This window comes from Oncorhynchus keta, chromosome 27, assembly GCF_023373465.1.
Source record: "Oncorhynchus keta strain PuntledgeMale-10-30-2019 chromosome 27, Oket_V2, whole genome shotgun sequence".
NCBI lineage: Eukaryota > Metazoa > Chordata > Actinopteri > Salmoniformes > Salmonidae > Oncorhynchus > Oncorhynchus keta.
Window position 1 is genome coordinate 22,362,249 of NC_068447.1, and position 24,586 is coordinate 22,386,834.

General features: G+C 42.8%; 2 protein-coding genes across 4 annotated transcripts in view; one reads left to right on the top strand and one right to left on the bottom strand.

The window, feature by feature from the left end:
* On the bottom strand, positions 1 to 5,429 carry LOC127912489 (uncharacterized). 2 transcript variants are annotated; one of them, XM_052481941.1, is made up of 3 exons: positions 4,888 to 5,429; positions 4,459 to 4,821; positions 1 to 2,742 (listed from the first exon to the last, which is right to left on the bottom strand). In XM_052481941.1, exons 1-3 carry the CDS (start codon positions 5,399 to 5,401, stop codon positions 2,516 to 2,518), a joined length of 1,104 nt encoding a protein of 367 aa, XP_052337901.1. In that variant the 5' UTR covers positions 5,402 to 5,429; the 3' UTR covers positions 1 to 2,515. The 2 variants fall into 2 exon arrangements, with proteins under 2 accessions (XP_052337901.1, XP_052337902.1); XM_052481942.1 differs by lacking the exon at positions 1 to 2,742 and having other exon boundaries at positions 2,754 to 4,821.
* The window catches only part of LOC118370699 (proline-rich transmembrane protein 3), a 27,505-nt gene continuing 8,347 nt past the window's right edge, over positions 5,429 to 24,586 (top strand). The window contains exons 1-3 of one of the 2 annotated variants that reach the window (XM_035755771.2): positions 5,429 to 7,829; positions 22,348 to 23,239; positions 23,459 to 23,752. In XM_035755771.2, coding sequence (XP_035611664.1) covers positions 22,423 to 23,239; positions 23,459 to 23,752 — 1,111 coding nt within the window. In that variant the 5' untranslated portion in view covers positions 5,429 to 7,829; positions 22,348 to 22,422. Of the gene's footprint in view, positions 7,830 to 8,136; positions 8,993 to 22,347; positions 23,240 to 23,458; positions 23,753 to 24,586 lie in introns of those variants that run through there. The other variant, XM_035755772.2, reaches the window with a different exon arrangement.

The following is a 24,586-nucleotide window of genomic DNA, read 5'->3' on the forward strand; positions in this document are numbered from 1 at the left end:
TAGCCCTACAACCCTGTATGTTGCGTAAGTGATATGTCCCAGTGTGTGTCTTGTCTGTCTATAGTGTGTATGCTGAAAGGAGAAGATGCTGGTCCCCTGAAGTGGTTGTGTTACTCTCCTCAGCCACCAGGGGGCACACTCCCAGATCCCCAGCACAAAGAGGGGCTTGTGTCCCCTGCCAGATGTGCAGCAGTAGGGGTGTGTTTGCCTCCCTGCGCAGAAACATGTGAGGTTTGTGAGAGGAGGTTGTGTGTGTGGAGATGTGTTACAGAGAAAGAGTATGGCATGTGTGTGTGTGTGTGTGTGTGTGTGTGTGTGTGTATGTGTGTGTGTGTGTGTGTGTGTGCGTGCGTGTACACACGCATGTACTTGAATGCACGCGTGTGTGAGAGAGAGACCGAGTGTCTTAGTATGCTAGAAATGTATGTGTGTTGATTTATCTGTATGAGTATGCCTCCATGTTGCTCTCATTGTTATGGCTTTGGTGTTCTTCTTAAATGGAAAGACAGCGTGAATGCCAATGGAACATCTGCCTCTTCACAACTTTCTCTCTCCGACACACATGTGCTCTGTTACCCCCTCTCTCTCTTCCCTTCACATACACCAAACATGGTCTGTCTGTCTCCTACTGTTCCTCTCCCCTCTGTTTAATAATACAAGACACATGATAGCTATTCTATTAAACAATAACAGCTGCAATATTAGTTTTTTCCTCTGTTAAATAGACACTGAGATGTGTATAGTATCATACTGTACAGAGACTGGAATGGGGTACACCCCTCTTGTCCTTCCAGATCTGATGAAACCCAATGCTGGTGCAGGGAGAGGGGGAGACTGAGGGAGAGGGAGAGCGACCCCTATACAGATCTCTCTTTTCGGGGCCCAGAGTGGGGGATTATCCCTGAGTGTCTAGACAACCAGAGAGAGGCCGGAGCCAGTGGAGGTATTTTGGTGCTAAGCTCCCCACTGACTCCTCTGTGGTTATACATTAGCATATGAGAAGCCTGAGCTAGGGCTAATAAACATGGGTTTATCACATCAATGAAATTAATATGGGTCTTAATCTGATTGCTTTTATCCTGCTGCTGCAGTGTTATTTACATGCCTTTCTTTGGAAGGAAAGATCTGTTCTGATTTAGAGGTAGATGTGTTTGGCTTCCTGGCAGGACAGCGTTTTTTCCATTGAGTTTCAGTCTAGAAGTCCTAATGGTATGCATCTACCTCATTGTTCCAGGAAGGTGTGTGATCTACTGCCTGCCTGACTGTTTGTGTCTGACTACTGGTATGTTTGCTAACATGAGGCTGTGAATTTCTGTGTGACTGTTTGTCTCTGTGTTTTCAGACCGACAAACTCCCTCTCTCAGCTCAAGGACATTTCACAAAGAACACTTATGGCTTCAAGTGTGCCGGAAAGCAAACCATGTTTGTTTCTAGACCTCCTGAAGCATGTACTGTACCCCTCTAACTATCTGTCTGTCATGTTCTCTATCTCTCCCTGTGTCTATAATATGGCTTAGGTTATCCTTCTGTCTCTCCCAGTGGTCCTCTCGTTCTCTGTCAATCCTTATCCCTCTCTCACTCTCTCTCTCTTTCTCTTTTTTTCTCTCTCTCTGTCTCTCTGTCTCTCTCTCTCTCTCTCTCTGATATACATTTCCATGTGAGACACATGGACACTGAGTGAACAACCCCCCCCCCATTTTGCCCTCAGAACAGTCTAAATTTGTTGGGGCATGGACTCTACAAGGTGTTGAAAGTGTTCCACAGGGATGCTGGCCCATGTTGTCTTCAAAGCTTCCCACAGTTGTGTCAAGTTGGCTTCATATCTTTTGGGTGGTGGGCCATTCTTGATACACATGGGAAACTGTTGAGCATGAAAAACCCAGCAGCTTTGCAGTTCTTGACACAAACCGGTGTGCCTGGCACCTACTGCCATACCTCATTCAAAGGCACTTAAATATTTTTGCCTTGCCCATTCACCCTCTGAATTGCGCACATACACAATCCATGTCTCAATTGTTTCAAGGCTTTAAAATCCGTCTTTAACCTGTCTCCTCCCCATCATCTACACTGATTTGAAGTGGATTTAACAAGCGACATCAATAAGCGATCATAGCTTTCACCTGGTCAGTCTAAGTAATGGAAAGCCCAGGTGTCCTTAAAATGTTTCACACTCAGTGTAGATATTCTCTCGTATATCGCACAGGCAGACAGATGGACTCCTGTGTTGGGCTGGTGACTCATTGGGGCCTTTTGGGTGATTTTAGGCTGTCAGCTGAAACAGGCCCAGTGATAGGACCAGATTACTGTAATCTCGTTAGCCAGGGAACGTAGCTGGGTAATTCCCCTGTCATATGCTAAACACACAGCAACACATTTTCCCATTCACACTATACACATTCCTGTGGTCATTCCTATAGCGTAGCCTTTATGTGCTGTGGTCATTCCTATAGCGTAGCCTTTATGTGCTGTGGTCATTCCTATAGGGTTTCTCTTAAATGTAATGTAAATGTTTCCTTTATGTGCTGTGGTCATTCCTATAGCGTAGCCTTTGTGCTGTGGTCATTCCTATAGGGTTTCCTTTATGTGCTGTGGTCATTCCTAAAGCGTAGCCTTTATGTGCTGTGGTCATTCCTATAGCGTAGCCTTTATGTGCTGTGGTCATTCCTATAGGGTTTCCTTTATGTGCTGTGGTCATTCCTAAAGCGTAGCCTTTATGTGCTGTGGTCATTCCTATAGCGTAGCCTTTATGTGCTGTGGTCATTCCTATAGGGTTTCCTTTATGTGCTGTGGTTATTCCTATAGCGTAGCCTTTATGTGCTGTGGTCATTCTTAAAGCGTAGCCTTTATGTGCTGTGGTCATTCCTAAAGCATAGCCTTTATGTGCTGTGGTCATTCCTATAGCGTAGCCTTTATGTGCTGTGGTCATTCCTATAGCGTAGCCTTTATGTGCTGTGGTCATTCCTAAAGCGTAGCCTTTATGTGCTGTGGTCATTCCTAAAGCGTAGCCTTTATGTGCTGTGGTCATTCCTAAAGGGTTTCCTTTATGTGCTGTGGTCATTCCTATAGCATAGCCTTTATGTGCTGTGGTCATTCCTAAAGCGTAGCCTTTATGTGCTGTGGTCATTCCTATAGGGTTTCCTTTATGTGCTGTGGTCATTCCTAAAGGGTTTCCTTTATGTGCTGTGGTCATTCCTATAGGGTTTCCTTTATGTGCTGTGGTCATTCCTAAAGCGTAGCCTTTATGTGCTGTGGTCATTCCTATAGCGTAGCCTTTATGTGCTGTGGTCATTCCTAAAGGGTTTCCTTTATGTGCTGTGGTCATTCCTAAAGCGTAGCCTTTATGTGCTGTGGTCATTCCTATAGCGTAGCCTTTATGTGCTGTGGTCATTCCTAAAGCGTAGCCTTTATGTGCTGTGGTCATTCCTAAAGGGTTTCCTTTATGTGCTGTGGTCATTCCTAAAGCGTAGGCTTTATGTGCTGTGGTCATTCCTAAAGCGTAGCCTTTATGTGCTGTGGTCATTCCTAAAGCGTAGCTTTTATGTGCTGTTGTCATTCCTATAGCGTAGCCTTTATGTGCTGTGGTCATTCCTAAAGCGTAGCCTTTATGTGCTGTGGTCATTCCTATAGCGTAGCCTTTATGTGCTGTGGTCATTCCTAAAGGGTTTCCTTTATGTGCTGTGGTCATTCCTAAAGGGTTTCCTTTATGTGCTGTGGTCATTTCTATAGCGTAGCCTTTATGTGCTGTGGTCATTCCTAAAGCGTAGCTTTTATGTGCTGTTGTCATTCCTATAGCGTAGCCTTTATGTGCTGTGTTCATTCCTATAGCGTAGCCTTTATGTGCTGTGGTCATTCCTATAGGGTTTCCTTTATGTGCTGTGGTCATTCCTATAGGGTTTCCTTTATGTGCTGTGGTCATTCCTAAAGCGTAGCCTTTATGTGCTGTGGTCATTCCTAAAGCGTAGCTTTTATGTGCTGTTGTCATTCCTAAAGCGTAGCCTTTATGTGCTGTGGTCATTCCTAAAGCGTAGCTTTTATGTGCTGTTGTCATTCCTAAAGCGTAGCCTTTATGTGCTGTGGTCATTCCTAAAGCGTAGCTTTTATGTGCTGTTGTCATTCCTAAAGCGTAGCTTTTATGTGCTGTGGTCATTCCTAAAGCGTAGCCTTTATGTGCTGTGGTCATTCCTAAAGGGTTTCCTTTATGTGCTATGGTCATTCCTATAGCGTAGCCTTTATGTGCTGTGGTCATTCCTAAAGCGTAGCTTTTATGTGCTGTTGTCATTCCTAAAGCGTAGCCTTTATGTGCTGTGTTCATTCCTATAGCGTAGCCTTTATGTGCTGTGGTCATTCCTAAAGCTTAGCCTTTATGTGCTGTGGTCATTCCTATAGGGTTTCCTTTATGTGCTGTGGTCATTCCTATAGGGTTTCCTTTATGTGCTGTGGTCATTCCTATAGCGTAACCTTTATGTGCTGTGGTCATTCCTATAGGGTTTCCTTTATGTGCTGTGGTCATTCCTAAAGCGTAGCCTTTATGTGCTGTGGTCATTCCTATAGCGTAGCCTTTATGTGCTGTGGTCATTCCTAAAGCGTAGCCTTTATGTGCTGTGGTCATTCCTAAAGGGTAGCCTTTATGTGCTGTGGTCATTCCTATAGCGTAGCCTTTATGTGCTGTGGTCATTCCTAAAGCGTAGCCTTTATGTGCTGTGGTCATTCCTAAAGGGTTTCCTTTATGTGCTGTGGTCATTCCTAAAGGGTTTCCTTTATGTGCTGTGGTCATTCCTAAAGCGTAGCCTTTATGTGCTGTGGTCATTCCTAAAGGGTTTCCTTTATGTGCTGTGGTCATTCCTAAAGGGTTTCCTTTATGTGCTGTGGTCATTCCTAAAGCGTAGCCTTTATGTGCTGTGGTCATTCCTAAAGGGTTTCCTTTATGTGCTGTGGTCATTCCTAAAGGGTTTCCTTTATGTGCTGTGGTCATTCCTATAGCGTAGCCTTTATGTGCTGTGGTCATTCCTAAAGCGTAGCCTTTATGTGCTGTGGTCATTCCTATAGCGTAGCCTTTATGTGCTGTGGTCATTCCTATAGGGTTTCCTTTATGTGCTGTGGTCATTCCTATAGCGTAGCCTTTATGTGCTGTGGTCATTCCTAAAGGGTTTCCTTTATGTGCTGTGGTCATTCCTAAAGGGTTTCCTTTATGTGCTGTGGTCATTCCTATAGCGTAGCCTTTATGTGCTGTGGTCATTCCTAAAGGGTTTCCTTTATGTGCTGTGGTCATTCCTAAAGGGTTTCCTTTATGTGCTGTGGTCATTCCTATAGCGTAGCCTTTATGTGCTGTGGTCATTCCTAAAGCGTAGCCTTTATGTGCTGTGGTCATTCCTATAGCGTAGCCTTTATGTGCTGTGGTCATTCCTATAGGGTTTCCTTTATGTGCTGTGGTCATTCCTATAGCGTAGCCTTTATGTGCTGTGGTCATTCCTAAAGCGTAGCCTTTATGTGCTGTGGTCATTCCTAAAGCGTAGCCTTTATGTGCTGTGGTCATTCCTAAAGCGTAGCCTTTATGTGCTGTGGTCATTCCTATAGCGTAGCAAGCACATGCATTGCAGGCTGTAGGAGTCATTCAAATTAAATCATACATTAAAACACATACTGTACATGGTCACAAGTTTTCATACTACACATTTACAACCTGAAAAGACGTAAGCATCACTTTCAAGTAGCTTGCTTGCAGAAATCTTACGAGAAATTCTGTTCCATTGAACTTTTTCTGACTGTCTCTATCTTCCACACTGTCAACATAATTGAGGGTCAGAGACAAAGAGGCAGAAACACACACAGTCATTGTCTCACAGACACATTCATAAATGCAACTCTTGTGTTTGATTGGAGAGAAAAAATGCTGTGGATATAATAAATAGTAACTATTCCAAAGTATTTTATAACAACCTAAATGATGCGTGCGATTGCCTTGTCTGTCCGGGCAGCTGTGAAGCTATGAGCAATCTTTTGTAGCTGCTTAAATTGATGGAGGATTTGTCTGAGTTTGTTTGTTTCCTGTCTCTCTGCGTTTTGAATGTCATTTGCACTCTTCACCCCAAGCCTCTCTGTCTCTGTTGCTGGCTCAGTACTAATGTAATGGTCCTAGGAAAATCCTTAGAGCTAAACAGTGTATTTTAGGTCCTTGTTCTCGGAGCAGTAGTGTGTGTGTGTGTGTGTGTGTGTGTGTGTGTGTGTGTGTGTGTGTGTGTGTGTGTGTGTGTGTGTGTGTGTGTGTGTGTGTGTGTGTGTGTGTGTGTGTGTGTGTGTGTGTGTGTGTGAGAGAGAGAGCATCACTTAGACATGGGAGTCAATTGATTATCTGTGACTTCCTTCTGAAGTCTTCAGCATTGTGTGTATGGGTTGCTTGTTTACAGTCTATGTGGCAGTGGAACACTGCCTGGCATTGTGGATAGTACATGTACACAGGCCTTGTATTCGGGGTGCAGCAGGACAGATAATGTAGTTCAGCCTGGAGGACTAGAGGAAGGGTGAGGGTCTACTCTTATCACTGTTTAAAAAAACCTGCGCTGAATAGAACACTGTTGACACAGAGTCCATGGACAGCTTAGGTAAACACTGATAAACACAGCTGTATGACTACAGGTGTGTGTGTGTCATCTGTAACTCCCCTGCTCCTTTAAGCAGTCCCTAGGCTCTCCCTGAATCACCTGGACACACCCATCCTCGGAAGGTTTGGGGGGAGGGGGGGTAGGGTGGCATGGAGCCAGGGTGCAGAGCTTGGCACAGGGAAATACCAACAGCCCTGCCTGCCTCTCTCCCCTCCAAGACTGAAAGAAAGGGGAGGAGGAGGGTAGAGTTTCACTATGAGAACGCAGTTTGTTCCAACCCCTTTGTCTCTCCTGGCCTGCACCATTCTCAACCTGCCTTAGTTGGTAGTTAGACATTACCTCAGGTTGGGGTTCTCTTCATATACAAACAAGCCTTTCTCCTTGTAGCTGGAACAGTTAGGTGTCAAGCCAGCTTTCACATTATGTTTTATGACTTCCTAACTACTGGGGTGGCAGCAGCAGCTCATAACTATTTCATTTACTGCAACAACCTCTCTGAACTGAAGGTCAGAATCTGACAATCCTAGAGGTTAAATAGCTGGCTTCAGAACTATTTTATCACACCATGTCAATATTATCACTCTCATCATGCAGTCTTACAGTCGCATTACCAGATGCTGATAATATAAAATACGTAAAAACAGAATGTAATTATTAATAATAATAAAAAAGGTTGAAAGATAACAAAAGAAAGACCTGACATTTTATCGTTTCGTTGAGAGAGAGCGCACAAGAAGGGGGGAGAGAGTGAAAATCAATATTCTGACTGAGTGGAATAAAAACGTCCGTATTCATCCCATCATGTAAGGCTGGAATCTAAATATCGGCTAATTTGTTGGTGGGCCCGGGGTCTCGGTGCTTGAGCAGATCAGTTGTGTAATAGTAACCGCTTCGGGCGGTTGGAGGTAATCGTGTTGATCCGCATGTGAGCCAGAGAGAGAGAGAGAGGGAAGGGAGGGAGAGAGAGATGGAGCAATTTTAAAGGGGCGTGAGTTCCCGTGCTTGCTCCTGCTGGTTTGGTTTATCGTAGAGAGAACTGACTGAGGTAGTCTAAGTCAATATCGACAGAAGACTGACTTTCTGTATTTTAGCCTATATAGTTTGCGGCTCACCAGAGGTGGAAGCGCGAGACCGGAGGCTGTGGATACGCATCCGTGCCCGCTGCTATATGCCGGAGTCATAATCGGATGCATACGACGTCATATCTGAGGACAGGACATATGAGCGCAGGTAGGTTTTGAATGAAGAAAGGCGAGTATGGGAATAGCCTACATTAAAACTGTATGAACGAAGACGATGCGATATGCCTGCAGGCTATGAATGATCCATATGTGACCTGTGCGCTTAAATATACCATATTCATATAGCGTTTTTATTATAAATGTATTATACATTTTGGCCTATGGTGCGCTATGTATACCATATCCTGTCAATGAATGAATAAAGTCGAACTTTAAATATTTATGTGGTTGCTGCATGCAGTCGTTTTTATATTGTTGGTAATCTGTGAAAGAGGCTAAAAGCAGGCGGGGACCGTGGGCACACAGGCTGCTGCGGAAATTCTAAACCAGTTGCGAAGATTGGCAGCATCGTCAATTCTGTAGCCTGTCGTATGGAAAGAACGGGTAGGAAAGACGAGCCTCTCTTCCCAATGATGCGATGATACCAGATAGGCTACACCACCAGACTATTCTACTCACGACGACCTACTCATGTTTAATTACATGACATACCCAGATCCCCAATTTACAATCGGAAAGAGGAGAAGGGTTCAATTTGGACACACGCAATAAGGGGATTATTGAAATCTCGATTCTGGACGTGGACTACGATTATTCAAATAGTTTAGTGTTCATTGAAAGAGCAAGCAACACGTTCATGGGCACACAACAAACCTCATTAGTGCTTCTGTGTGTTTAGCCTGCTCATTTGAAAGTGCGCCTGAGGTCTGTCCTCAAAACTGGCACGCGTGTTGTGTTTGTGAGTGTTTACAAGGGTTGCCCAACCAAGGCCCGAGGCAGATGGTAGGCGTATGGGGCCGTTGGAGAATCTAGATTCACCTGTTTCTCATCAGGACTTCAACAGGCAGCCGGAGTTGGATCCAGCTGAGCGAGGGAGAGAGGGGGGCGTGCCACTGCGAATCTGGATCGTAACGGGCGGCAAACTGCTCCAAAGAACTAATGGCTTGAACACAGAGCCCTGCCAGACCACTTGGATTGCAAAGAGAAACAAAAACACGTCGATCCACCGAATAGAACAACAGAATGTCAAACCCAAGAACAGCATTTTTCTCCGGGAGGATTTACTGCCTGCTTTGATACCTACTCGTATCTTAGAGAAAGAGGCTTTTGGAAGGGGCACGTGCAGGCCATACACTCCAGACCACCTTGAAGGTATGGGATATCAAAGCAAACTTTTATGGTTTCATCTGTTAAGAGTTTATCGTTCTGTCATATGTTAGGCCAGAGTAGGGTGTGAAGCTGGCAGGATAGTGTGAGGGAAATCCTCTCCAGATAGTAAAGTGCACAGGGCACACAGATCACCCATCAACAGCAGGACAGATAGTTCACATATGGGCAATTCCAGGGTAAAATAATGATGTTGAGACTTTAAAATTGATGTCAAACAAAAACTAACGATTGAAAATGTAACCAAACCATATAACTGTTACTGTTGAATTGTCCATATCTGACTGACAAAACCTTCAAGAACAAAAAGGCTACCCGACAGAAAACATCACTCACAAGCAAAACCCCAAAACCTACTGACCAAGCACTATGACACACCACAGACAGAACAGAGCACAGACAGAATACAGAACAGACAGAACACAGAGCAGGCAGAACATAGAGCAGACAGAACAGAGAACAAAACCTAGAACCAAAAACAAAAGACTGCAAAATGCGTAGATCACAGAACTTGTGATCTGACATTATGCTGTGGATAGTGTAACATTCTACAGGGAAAGTGATCCGTATGGATGACTCATCAATCAATCAAATGTATTTATAAAGCCCTTTTTACATCAGCAGATGTCACCAAGTGCTTATACAGAAACCCAGCCTAAAACTCCAAAGAGCAAGCCATGCAGATGTAGAAGCACAGTGGTTAGGAAAAACTCAAGAAAGGCAGGAATTTATGAAGAAACCTAGAGAGGAACCAGGCTCTGAGGGGTGGCCAGTCCTCTTCTGGCTGCACCGGTGGAGATTATAAGAGTACTTTGGATGGACAGCCTCCTCACTATTCCACTACTCTCAGCTCTTATCATCAGTTAAGAGTCTGCCAATCAGGGTGTGTTTTCTGTGTGTGTATCTGCTCTGTCTGTATTTACATCTGAACTATAGTGTTGGTATTCACAAATGTGTTTTTGGGGTTCCATGATCCTCTGTATGCTCTGCTCATTAGTGTTACAAAGGCAACCTGTATTTGACCTTTGTGTGTCTGTACGTGTGTTCATGCGTGAGTGGGTGTCTAACTGCAGTTAAAATACCTCCCTGTCAGAGTCAATCTTGGCCTTTGAACTGTGGCCTGTCTCAGAAGAGGCAGAACATCAGAGAAGATGTCTGCCTCCGATGTAGTTGGGTGTCCACCTCATCCAGAGGTCAAAACATGAAGGCAGGAGTCAGATGATTGGTTCTGTAGCCACAATAACAAGCCCAACCCAGTGGACCAATGGACATGTCTCTAAGGCTTTTCATGTGACCCTTCTGTGTGGTCCAAGTCACATTGGACAGGGTTATAGCCCCTGACAGAGGGTCAGGGTCAACTACCTTTAGTGCATGGCTGAATAGAGGTTTCATGATCGTGTGTTTATAGGTTTAATGGAGTTCCTTTCACCAGGTATTTATGAATTCATTTTGGAGGTAACTTATCATGACAGTTATCACAAATACTGCATGTTGTGCTTATCATTGGATCCTTTAAACACTTAATGTATTTATAACTATATGTTTTCTCATCAAGGTATTGAGACAGAGATAGTGCGCTACAGGTAATCAGAGTTGTTGGGAATAAATTAGTAAGTTAGTGTGTATGTGTGTGTGTCATAGGAGGGATGGTCTGGTTTGATAGTGAGTGGTTTGTTTACATTCCTGCAAGATGGTGGAATCTTAAGGATCATATAGACCCCCTCTAACCTCTTTTACCCCATACATACATACATACATACATACATACATACATACATACATACATACATACATACATACATACATACATACATACATACATACATACATACATACATACATACATACATACATACCACAAACACACACACTCACCTCTCCCCTACATGGCACTCTTATAGGCCATACATAGGTACCTTAAGCTGAGGGTAATGCAGTAATACTTTAAAGGTCCACTGCATCCATTTTTATCTAAATATCAAATCATTTCTGGGTAACAATAAAGTACATTACTATGATTGTTTCAATTAAAATGGTCAAAAATAAACAAAAATAACTAAATGCAATTTATCAAGCAAGAATTCTGCTAGGACTGTCTGGGAGAGGTCTGAGAAAGGTGTCTAATTGGAGGAGCCGAATGGAAGAGATGTGTAACTAGCTGTTATTGGAAGAGAGGAGGGCTAACTCTTTGTTATTGGTCTATTAACCTAAATCCAAAAACTCCACTGAGCAAAACAAGCTGAAATTTCAAGCAGTCTTTTAATTAAAACAGAACTTACACTAAATGTGCATTATCATAATTTTCACAATTTCACAGTATTATTCCAACCTCATAATGTGGAATTATATATAAAACACAGGAAGAATTTAGTTTTTGACTGCACTGCCGCTTTAACTGTTCTGTTGGACTTTGGAACCGCTCAGTGTCCCTCCATGGCATATCTGTATAGAGTGCTCTATTTCTGTCTCTCTTTCTCTATCTGTTTCTGAGCTATAAACCTCCCCTATTATTCTCACTCTCTCAACCTCTCTCTCCGCATGTATGCTATCAGTTCGTTGATCATTATTTCTCTCTTACCTCTCCTCTCTCTCTGCCCCTCTGTTTCCCACTCTCTCATTCTCCAGATTCAACTTTATTTTTCTGTCTCTTTCTTCCATTCTTTCTGTCATTCTCCACTTCCGGCCTTCCTGTTCTAACGTAATTCAGTCTGACTCTTTAATCCTGTTTATTAGAGGGCCACCTTGACATTCGAGACCCCACAGTCACTCCCATTCCCTCCCTCCCTCCCTCCCTCCCTCCCTCCCTCACTCACTCACTCACTCACTCACTCACTCACTCACTCACTCACTCACACACACACACACACACACACACACACACATGCAGACACACATGCATGAAGGCCAGTATGTCACCGTTCAGACTGGTGATTGCTGGGGAGAACTCAGCGATCCCTCTGTCCACAAACAGGATAGTGTCTGTTTCTGGAAATATTCACTCAAATTAAGATGCTCAGACTCTCTGGAATCTGGCATAAATGTGTGTGTGTGCAAGAAATATAGTGAAAGAGTTTGTTTGTGTGAGTGTGTGTGTGTGTGCGCATGTGTGTGTGTGTGTGTGTGTGTGCATATATATATGTCAGTCTGGGCAATGTGTAGGTCAAAAGTGGCTATGAAATGTGGTAATTTCAGTTGAATCTGGAACAGAGATTTCTTTCAGAAGTGTAGAGGTATTTTGGCTTGCTATGATTATGTGGCTTGGTTGAGGTTCAGTTTAGTTTGAGCTTAAGGAATTAACTTTACAATTCCTGATATTTGCCTGTGGTTTTTGGAAGCCATTCTTTTTTGGAAATAAGGGTTTGCTTTGCACCTGTTTCATTTTTGCACCTGATATTAGTAGAATCAATAGTATTATCATTAGCAGTCCAGTTACGGTAATAGAAGTGTTACAAACAGAGAGAAGTGTAACTTTACTTGTAGTAGTGGTGTCATGCAATACATATCTGTATATATGGCAATCCGCAGCTTGTTGCATGTTGTTCTACTATATTATATTGTCCTAAGGCCTTCCTGTAGATGGATAAAGACGTTATTGTGAGAGTGACGGCATACCCCCCTCCTCCATTCCATTGCCCCTCACTTAGTGTTCTTCTGCCTCAAGGGGCAGATCTCAGGATATAAATACCCTCCTCCTCCCTGCACCCATTTGCCCTCTACAGATATTCACAGAAAGACACAAGACACTCACAGAAGCTGTAGTATTGTGTGTGTGTGAGTGAGAGACAGACAGAGAGAGAGACAGAGAAAGAGACAGAGACAGAGATAGAGAGAGATTCATGTTGACAGTGATTCAGATAAAGCAGCAGGGTGTTTCTCCTCTCTATGTATCCCATTTGGCTAAGGGCCCTCAGTGTCTTAAATCAGGACCACCACCTACGCACACACACACTCACACTGGCTGAACTGTGATTGCAGTAGTAAGACTACCATCGAGGGGCAATGGTTTTTGTAGGCCCATTTTTCATCTGTCAGTTTGTTTAAAGTCAACTGCCAGGTTGCTAGTTTTACCCTGTGATAAGGTGAGATGGCTCAGTTCCACTGTGTTCCAGGCTGCCCAGAGTGACATCTTGACACACACCTCATCACAACTTTAGAAACTGTACACACTTCTAGCCCCCTCACAGTTTCTCTATCCCCTCCTGTCTCTGTTACTTTACTTTTCACTCAATCACATACACACAGACTAATTTGCTATGGTCAAGACATACCAGCATCACTGAGTCAGTTTCCCCTGAAACCTTGTCTCTCTGCCGCCCACATTCTCTGCTTCATCATATCCCTAATGCTCACCTCACCCTCTCCCTCTCTCTGTCTATCGTTTATTTTCCTTTCTTTCTCCATACTTTCCACTCCCCCTCTCTGTACCTTCCACTGTCTGCTTCGTTATATAGCTATCATCACCATTTTCCATGCATCTCTCCCAACCCTCCTCCCTCTCTCATTTTCTTTTCTGTTTATCTCTCTATCTTCACTGCCCTATATCTCCTCCCGCAGGAGTACAATACAACCATGTTGAAATAACACCGCCAGAGCGAGGGAAGGGGGTGAAAGGGGGAGGGGGGGGGGTAAAACAAAGTGATTCATCGGAGGTGGATTGGCCAACAGAAGGCTGGAGTCTGGGAGAAAGAGATGGTTGAGTGGGAGAAAGAAAATAAACAGCAAAACTACTGTGACGAGGTGGAGATGGAGACTTATACCTCTTACTTACGCTCTCTTTCTCTGTGCTTCTCTCTCACTATCCTGCCCTAAATCCATAAATTTCTCTGTCTTTCTTAGTCTGTTTTCTCAGCTTTCTTTAACATCTATATGGGAGTATTTGAGCATCACAAGCTATTAGCAAGATCTCAGTTACAGGGACAATCTGTGATTGCTACATGTGTTTTGTGACTTTTCAATTCATGAAATATTGCCATTGATTTTATAATGTGTGCCCTGGGAGTTGGGAAGAAAGTTCAGGGAGTAAATTATTTAATAAATGAATGAAAAATAATATAAAACAAGAACACACGAACAACGCACAGACATGAAACTGAAACAGAAACAATAACACCTGGGGAAGGAACCAAAGGGAGTGACATAAATAGGGCAGGTAATCAAGGAGGTGATGGAGTCCAGGTGAGTGTCATGAGGCGCTGCTGCGCGGGAAGATTGTGACAGGTGTGCGCAATAATCAGCAGCCTGGTGACCTAGAGGCCGGAGTGGCAGCACACGTGACAGATTCTTGTAGAATATAACTTATAAATGCCTCATGAACTTAGTTCAGCTGTCATACCCCATCAGAACCAGAATTATGAACTTGTTTTACTCTTTGTTAAATAATGTAATTGTAAACAAACACCATGTGGTCAAAATTATAATTTTGATATCATAGATGATTAGTCCTTGCATTTAAATGTTTTTATTTTTAAAAAGTAACCTTTAATTAACTAGGCAAGTCAGTTAAGAACAAATTATTATATACAATGACGGCCTACCTCAGCCAAACCCTAACCTGGACGACGCTGGGCCAATTGTGCTCTGTAGTGACGCCTCTAGCACTGACATGCAGTGCCTTAGACCGCTGCGCCACTCGGGAGCCCATAGCTCGGTCTTTGAATTTGAGAGTGGTTCAATTTTTCTCCAGCCCTATCCCTCAGCTGTTTACTGAAACAGTGGCGGGATAACTTTGTTATTGTTTGAACTGCAGATTGCCCCTTTTAAGATTTAAATTCCTCACGTGTACCCATAGATTTTCTCACACATGCTCACTCTCCCATGATGGTGTACACACCTGCACACACACACATACACACGGTGTCCTTACACATACTTACTCACATATGTCACTCCCATAAGCACTTCACACACATATTGTTCATGAGCAGAACACACACATGTCAGGATTAGCACACATATGTTTGTTCTTCTGTGATTTAAGAGAATGAGGCATTGGTATAGAAGGGGAATTAATGACTCATAAGGAGTAGGATGAAGTTGCCCGAGATACTGATCCGTGTTTTGTTTTCTTCTCTAAGGGTTAACGTTAGGATTTGGTGAGGGTAAGCTGGTCCTAGATCTGTGCCATGGGTAGTTTCCATGGGTAGTCTGAGTTACAGTAACTGGTTGCATGGGTAGGGGATGGGATTTTGAGTTAGCGGATGCCAGAATGAAGGAAGGGGAGTGTTTTTGATAAGTGGGGTGAGCTATTCTGATCCTGGAGAGCAGCAGGTTGGGCATGCTTTTGTTTCAGCCCAGCTCTAATTTAATACACCTGCTTAAACCCAGCCATTAGTTTGATCAGGTGTGTTGGTGCTGTGTTCCACACCCAGATGCCCTTGGTACCAGAGAAGCTCACCCCTGGTCTTATGAAAAACATCCCCCTCAGTCACTACCTCATCCTCTGACTCAATAGCCCACACCTGGTCAAGACAGACAGACATTATGACTGTATGAGGATTAGACAGACTGTTTTACTATGATTGATAGGATTGTGTGATCATGTACTGTATGAGCATCCTGTTCACTGTCTTCTACTGCATCACCTTCAGCCAATGTTACTGCTATTGATTCAGACCTGGAGTGAATGCACAGAGAAAAAAAGATACACAATACATCAATTATAACACAAGGAATAAATACACAATGAGTAACGATAACTTGGCTGTATACATGGGGTGCCAGTACCGAGTTGATTTGTTATTTGGATGTGCAGGGGTATGAGGTAATTGAGACAGATATGTATATTATACAGTGCTGTGAAAAAGCATTTGCCACCTTTCTGATTTTCTCTTTTTTTGCATATTTGTGATACTGAATGTTATCAGATCTTAAACCAAAACCTTATATTAGATAAAGGGAACCTGAGTTTACAAATAACAAAATAAATGAATGCTTATTTTATTTATTTAATTTAACACCCAATGTTAATGCAACACCCAATTCCCCTGTGTGAAAAAGTAATTCCCCCTTACACTCAATAACTTATTGTGCCACCTTTAGCTGCAATGACTGCAACCAAACGCTTCCTGTAGTTGTTGATCGGTCTCTCACATCACTGTGGAGGAATTTTGGCCCACTCTTCAATGTGGAACTACTTTAACTCAGCGATATTTGTGGGTTTTCAAGCATGAACTGCTCGCTTCAAGTCCTGCCACAACATCTCAATTGGGATTAGGTCTGGACTTTGACTAGGCCATTCCAAAACTTCAAATGTTTTACTTTTTAACCATTTTCATGTAGACTTGATTGTGTGTTTTTGATTATTGTGACCCTGCTGCACTTCAGCTTCAGCTCACTGACGGATGGCCTGACAGTCTCCTGTAGAATTCTCTGATACAGAGCAGAATTCATGATTCCTTCTATTAATTAAGGCAAGTCGTCCAGGTCCCAAGGCAGCAAAGCATCCCCAAACCATCACGCTACCACCACCATGCTTGACCGTTGGTATAAGGTTCTTATTGTGGAATGCAGTGTTTGTTTTTTGCTTGGCATAATGGGACCCTTGTCACCCACAAAGTCATATTTTTTACATCTGTCCATAGAACATTCTTCCAAGAGTCTTGATGATCATCAGGTGCTTCTAGGTGCTTTTTTGGCGAACTTGAGTCAACTTTTTGGATGAGATCGGTGCCATTTTGTCAGGTGGAAACCAAACACTGTATTCTGCAAGATGCTGTCAATGTTGCAGCTGTAGAACATGTTGAGGATTTGAGGGCCCATGGTGAATGTTTTCAGACTCCTGAGGGGGAAGAGGCGTTGTCGTGCCTTCTTCACGACTGTGTTGGTGTGTGTGGACGATGAAAATTCCTTAGTGATGTGGACACCGAGGAACTTGAAGGTCTCGACCCACTCGATTAGTCGATGTGGATGGGTGCATGCTCGGCCCTCCGTTTCCTCTAGTCCACGATCAGATCCTTTGTCTTGCTGAGGTTGAGGGAGAGATTGTTGTCCTGGCAACACACTACCAGGTGACTGACCTCCTTCCTAAAGGCGGTCTCATCGTCATCAGTGATCAGGCCAACCACCGTTGTGTTGTCAGCAAACTTAATGATGGTGTTGGAATCATGCGCGGCCACACAGTCATGGGTGAACAGGGAGTACAGGAGGGGACTAAGCATGCACCCCTGAGGGGCCCCTGTGTTGAGCGACAGTGTGTCGACCTGTCAGGAATTCCAGGATCCAGTTACAGAGGGAGTAGTTTAGTCCCTTGGGTCCTGAGCTTAGTGATGAGCTTGGAGAGCACTATGGTGTTGAACGCTGAGCTATAGTCAATGAACAGCACTCTCACGTAGGAGTTCCTCTTGTCCAGGTGGTTCAGTTGAACAGAGGATGGTGTTAGTAATATAGGTATAGAGAAACTGTATAAAGAGGCTGGGAGAAATAAAAAGAGATAGTCCACATAGAAGAAGAAGCCAATGAGAAAGAGAAAAATAAAGATAGAGAGATAGTGCTCATCTGCCTTGGAGGAGTGAAACCATCTGTGCTTCTTTGCTCTGATCATTCTGCATGCTTTCTGCATTATACAGCTTAAGGTGTGGGCCTAAGTCCGGTGTGTGTGTGTGTGTGTGTGTGTGTGTGTGTGTGTGTGTGTGTGTGTGTGTGTGTGTGTGTGTGTGTGTGTGTGTGTACACGCATATATGTGTGTGTGTGTACACGCATATATGTGTGTGTGTGCGCGTGCATATGTGTGTGTGCGTGCATATGTGTGTGTACGTGCATATGTGTGTGTGTGCATGTACGTGTGGGTCAATGACTCACTGTAACTATACACGACACCACACCCCTCTATGTGCGTGCTGCTGTCATGCTGCTTGGACCTCTGGGAGAATTCTGTGACATGCCCTCTGAGTCAGCACAGCAGAACAGCTATAAACACCTCTCTATATAGGCACACAAACACACACATACACATACACACACACATGCTATACAAAAACTCCTCAATAAAGAAAGAGAGAGATTCACACAAAGACCATATCTATGAACCCAAGTACGCCAGAGAGATACAAACATATCCCTATACCTCTGATGCTGTATTGGCCCCTCTCGCTTTGCATTGCATAATATGTACATGCGTGTATGCTGCTTATGTGGTTGCATGTGTTTTTCTCTGAGAGCTCTACCAAGTTAATGTGTAAATGATATATGCAGAGGTAATCATGTGTGCTCTGCGGAAGTGAAATTTTATTCCAAAGACAGTGATGTGTATGTTACCAGGCCCTGAACATAATCACTAGCCGGCTACTCATCCCTGCATCTTAGAGGCTGCTGCCCTATGTACATAGACATGGAACACTGGTCACTTTAAAAATGCAACACTGGTTACTTTAATAATGTTTACATACAGTTGAAGTCGGAAGTTTACATACACCTTAGTCAAATACATTTAAACGTAGTTTTTCACAATTCCTGACATTTAATCCTAGTAAAAAATCACCACTTTATTTTAAGAATGTGAAATGTCATGTGAAATGTCAGAATAATAGTAGAGAGAATGATTTATTTCAGCTTTTATTTCTTTCATCACATTCCCAGTGGGTCAGACGTTTACATACACTCAATTAGTATTTTGTAGCATTGCCTTTAAATTGTTTAACTTGGGTCAAACATTTCGGGTAGCCTTCCACAAGGTTTTTGGAGAAAAAGTTTGGTGAATTTTGGCATATTCCTCCTGACAGAGCTGGTGTAACTGAGTCAGGTTTGTAGGCCTCTTTGCTCGCGCACACTTTTTCAGTTCTTTTTTCAGGATGAGGTCAGGGCTTTGTGATGGCCACTCCAATACCTTGACTTTGTTGTCCTTAAGCCATTTTGCCACAACTTTGGAAGTATGCTTAGGGTCATTGTCCATTTGGAAGACCCATTTGCGACTAAGCTTTAACTTCCCGACTGATGTCTTGAGATGTTGCTTCAATATATCCACATAATTCTCCTTCCTCATGAAGCCATCTACAATGCACAAAAAAATAAAGGAAACACTTAAACAACACAATGTAACTCCAAGTCAATCACACTTCTGTGAAATCAAACTGAAAAATGAGTTTTAATGACTCCAATCTATGTGTATGTAAACTTCCGACTTCAACTGTATATATACACCAGACTCAGACATTGCTCGCACTAATATTTCTAAATTCCATTTTCTTACTTTTAGGTTTGTGTGTATTGTTGTTGGTTTATAATGCCAAAGAAGCCTTTTTTTTTTAGATATATTGTTGTTAAGCTTAAGACAAAGTCGAGTGGCGGCAAACCGTGCCAATATATCCTCCAAACACCGGCTTCGAGGGCATTATCACTTTTATACAATGGGATACCATCATATTCAAATAATGATTTCATCCTTCCACAAGATATAGTCCCAACACAAATCTAGGGTTGCTACCCAAGCCGGTTGGTCGTTTGTTCTACCGGTTTGGTTGCTAGAGACGTGACCCAGTCGTTCAGTCTTTTTGTTCTGTATCTATGGATGCAACCCAGTCGTTCGTTCTAAATGTTCCATTGCCATACTGGCTGGCAATGTTCTTATCCCTTGCTTGCTAGCTAACCATCTACTGCTAACTTACAGTCACGTCAAAAGGTTTAGCCAGAATAACACTAAAGCAGCAGCATTTGCATTTGTTTAAGTTGTTTTCTAGAGAAATTTATTTGGATACATCCATAACAATGAGCTATTGAGTCGCGATTTCGCCTGGCATAGAAAATGTGCTCACTCGTCAGGACACTCTGTTATTCAGAGGAGCTAGCCAACAACACAGCTAACACAATCACTTCAAACTGAAGCTGGAAAGACTGCAAACTAGCTGCACTTTGTTTCGTTGTACCTTTTTTCAATTTACATTTCTTTGTATATATCCATAAAAATTATGTGAGCTGATTCATGATTTCGAATGGCTGAGAAACGCTGCCTGACTGCCTGCCTCGTCCCATCCCCCCAATACGTTCTTTACTATGGGACAGGTGAAGATCAAATTTGAATATTTAAACTGTTACAAATGTCGGAGGGAAAGACGGCAAGGTTTATACAAATCTTAGCTGTTGAAAACTAAATGTTAGTCTAAAAGAAATGTAAGATAATGTCTAGATCAAGTTTAGAAATTGCTTGGTTGGGCTGATGAGACAGTGGATTGCGCAGTCAGATTTGTAATATTTTTACATTTAAAAAAATGTTTTATTAACAACAAATCAATACAGAATGTACATGAGGGAACATAAGTATATATAGATTATATACAATGGACAATCGAGCTAGGGGGTACAGTATCACATTACAATTACACAAGGACCTTAAGGGACATACATACACTTACAATTCTAACAGCTTTTTTGTTAGTAGAGTATTTAACTGTCTTAAAATATAGATCAATTTCTTTTTGTAGGGTAAGAAAATGTTTTTTTGTTTGTAAATTTACATTTGTGTATATGAAATTTGGCCAAAAGAATAATGAAATTAATTAGATAAAAATGTTTCAGCTTATTTCTATCGTATGTAAAGAATCCAAGCAGTACATCTCTCCACAATAGTGTAAAATCTTCATAAATGTGTTATAAATCTTATAAATCTATTGATGTCTTGCCACAGTTTTCTTACATGAATACAATGCCAAAAAAGATGCAACACTATTTCTGGGTGGTCATTACAAAAGGAGCTATTTGAGTTTATGTTTTCCTTAAACTTCTTCATATAGTGGTTGGCAGGATAATAATTATGAATAATTTTAAAGGAAACTTCCTTAATTTTGTTAACAAGTAGGTATGTGTGTGGCAACATCCAAACTTTTTTCCAACAGATATTATCAATAAATCCATTCCAATAAGTCATGACATAAGGTATACAACATCCTGCTGAAACAAGGATCGTATCGCTCTGTTGTTGAATGGACCAAAAGAGAAACAAATCTTTCCTACTGATTAGTCAACAGGGTCAATAGAAGGTAGGCTCTGAGGGTCAGGTCTTGACACGTTCCTGAATAACAGAGCAACACCTGAGGGAATGGCATCTAAAACAATTGCAAAATCTTTAGGTGTTACAGGGACCTTGTAAAGTGATAACAATTCCTTATAACTGAGTAAAGACCCTCTGCATTTACCAGTTGGCTCACCAATGGGATATTATTTCGGAACCAATATTCTAAAAACAAATAATTATTTGTATACAATATATCCCGATTATTCCACATATAATATCTGTGTGGAGAAAAATTGTGTTTTTAAGTCCAGAAAATTCAGTCCACCATTCTCATAAGTGTTCATTACAACAGTTTTCCTAATGTAATGGGTACCGTTTCTCCAAAGAAAGTTGAAAAGCATCTGGTCTATCTCCTTGCTTATTTTACTGTCAAGATATAAAGATAGAGCACCATATGTTAGTCTAGAGATACCTTCAGCCTTGGTTATTAGGACTACCTTTTAAAGATAAGTCCCTCTGTAGCCTAAATATGTGTATGCATCCAATACACATGTTTATTTGATTTGATATCATAAAACTGGTTGTTTGCATCCTGGATTCTGATTGATATGCGGAAGTTGTAGGACAACAAATCCCGCAAAATACCATCATGTGTTAATGTCATCAATCCACTGTCTCGCAGCCCAGGCAGGAAATTCATAAACTTCATCTCCCTCAGGAAAAAAACATCTACACATTATTTTTCCATGCTACTATTTGGTTTGCAACAGTCTGGCTCTACAACCTGTGCAACAATGTATCATTTTACAAATGTGATCGCTCCCATTCCAGTAGGGTAGCTAACCCAAGAAAGAACCATAGACACTCTGAATACCATTCATTCATTAACAGCACTGTGCGGTCTATGTAGGTCAATTGGATATTTATTAAATGGTTATTTATTGAGGTTCTTGTCTCTCACCATCATTGAATCTCTGCTAGCTAGCTACATGCCATTGATTTGTTTAGCATAGCAACGTCGAATGAATAGAATTATTAAAATAAAAAACGGGGTCAAAACATGAGAAAATAACTAACAACCAGCCTACTTGGATAGCACCTTCAGAAAAAACAAAAACAAATATACTCATAATAATATTTGTTATAAAAAAATGTCATTCATATTTGTATACATATGTTGGCAACCATTTTATAAAAGCAATAATGCTTTCAAACCCATTAATTATCGTGTGACAACCCCCTCCAAGGGCTGTATCCCGGCCCTTGGCTTCGCCTCGGGCCTCAGAACAACCCTTGTCGGGGGTGGGCACAAGATAATTCCCAGGTTCTCAGAAATTATTGCTTAAAAATTCACTGAGTGAACCTCATCCATATCTCTTTGTTCTCTCTGTGTCTTCAGAGCTCAGTAAGAGGATGGTGTGACAGACGGACAAACAGACGGACCGTATAAATCACCACCCTCAACAGCCAGACCATGGCCACTGCATCCCTCCTCCTCCCCCTCACCTTCCTCCTCTCCTCTCTCCATCCCTCTACCAGCCAGGTGATTGTTAGCTCCTCCACCTCATCCTCTTCTCTTCCAGACCCTGTCATCAGTACACCCCTCAAACCCAGCTTTCCCTCCTCTCGTCCCAGAGGCCAGAGTGATGTGCCAGTCAGAGTCAACAACAGAGATTGGCCCACAGAGAGAGCAGGTGGGGGGCAGGTGGGTTCTGACCTGGGGCAGGTTGGGGAGGAAATGGGCACTAGAACTACAGACCAAAGTCAACCCCTTTCCCCCTCTCAGAAACTCAACAGTGGATCAACCCAAAACCAGTCTACTTCAGTTGAGGCTTGGACAGGTACTATGGTAACCGCAGAGCCAACTGGAGTTTCATCTGCAAAGGGACCAACGGCTCTCCCACCCACCAAATCCTCAGGTGATGAAGGATTAACATCAAGGGGCAGGACTTCTGATGGACCAATCATACCGGAGGATTTGGATGACTGGCCGGCAACTGGATCAGGAAGTGAACTTGTCCCTACAGTGATTGTGAAGGGGGAGTCACTGGTTGCGTTGACTACACTAGATGAGATGCCACAGTTCCGGCCACAGGCTCAGACAGAGTTCAGCAGAGGTCTGGTGTCCAAGATGGCCGAAGCTCAGACTACCCCGATGGTCAGCCTCACTGTTCAACCCCGCCTCTCTGGGCTGACAATAGCCAATAGGATCCTCTCCACACAGTCACCTGACAGAGTGACAGCCGTACCTGTGGTGATACAGCCAACCTTCATTGGAGGAGTAGTTACAGGTGAGTAACTAAAGGGTAGCTAATATGATGTTTATGAGGAATATGTTTCAATCTATGAGTGGTGGAATAATATGCCTTCATCCACAACTGAAGCTTGAGTACAATGCTATAACCACTGAGTTCTTTATCATGTTGTTATAACTCTTAAGTAGTATTTGAATGACATTATTGTTGTTGTCAGCAGAGAGGCTGCTTCATGTCTTTTGACTCTTTCTTCAGGTAATATATCAGATAATACCACTACGCCAACAGACAGACCAATAGCAGGACAGACCCCCACTGTGACATCACCGTTACCCAGACCTATCACCCCTGCATCCACCAATCAACAGCCAAATTCTGTGACGCCTCAAGGAACCACAACACTAGGAGTGACCACCACAACTACAACCAATAAGACGGCAACAAAAGCAGAACCCAGAAGTACTTCCTCAAATACAACCAATCAACCGAAAAAGGCAACTGAACCAGAAAGAACTACAACAAGTACCACCAAACAGTCGACCAAGACAGGTAGAGAGAGGAGGCTTTGGGATGTTGTAGTTTCCTGGGTGGAAAACAACGGCAGCTGTGACTGTGCCTGAGTTTCCTTTTCCTGTGAGGATTTAAAGTGGAATTATTTATGCAGCTGGAGTTTTTCCTGGAAGTCCCTGGAACAGGCTCAAAGGAGGGAAGAGGCAGAGACAGAGTGGGCGAGAGAGGGCGGGATGGAAAGTGGAGGAGAAGGTGTGCAGGGTAGACTCAGGCAGGAAAATATGCACAGGAGTAGAGAAAGGGAGAGATGGACAGAGAGAATAGGATAGAGACAATGTAGAGTAGATGAAAAATAGATAAAAGATGAAAGTTTGAACGATAGAAGGCAATAGGGAGGACAGAGAAGAGTAAGGAGGTAGTGAGTGAAAGAGAAAGTGAGGCAGGAGGAGAGGTGGGGCAGATAAAGTACACAGGGTGAATAATGTAAACCAGATGGATGGAGAGAGTGATGGAGGAAGGAGAGAAGTGGGAGAGAGGGAAAGCAGACAGAGAAGGAAAAGCGTCACATATGGTGTAAATGAATCGGTCACTTAGATCCCATCGGGAGTCGGTCTCTTAGATACCATCGGGAGTCAGTCTCTTAGATACCATCGGGAGTCGGTCTCTTAGATACCATCGGGACAAACATTTGAGCCACGTTGAAATAACCCTCCATTTGGTCTGCCAGGAGTGTACTGAAACTGAACGATTTTGTGTGTATTGGCAAGTGTGTTGATCTCGTTAGTGTGTCAGAACACATGTGTGCGTGTCTGTGTGTGTGCAACACTTGGGGTTTGTGTGTTACAGAGTGGGGACGTCCAAGTACCTCCAGCT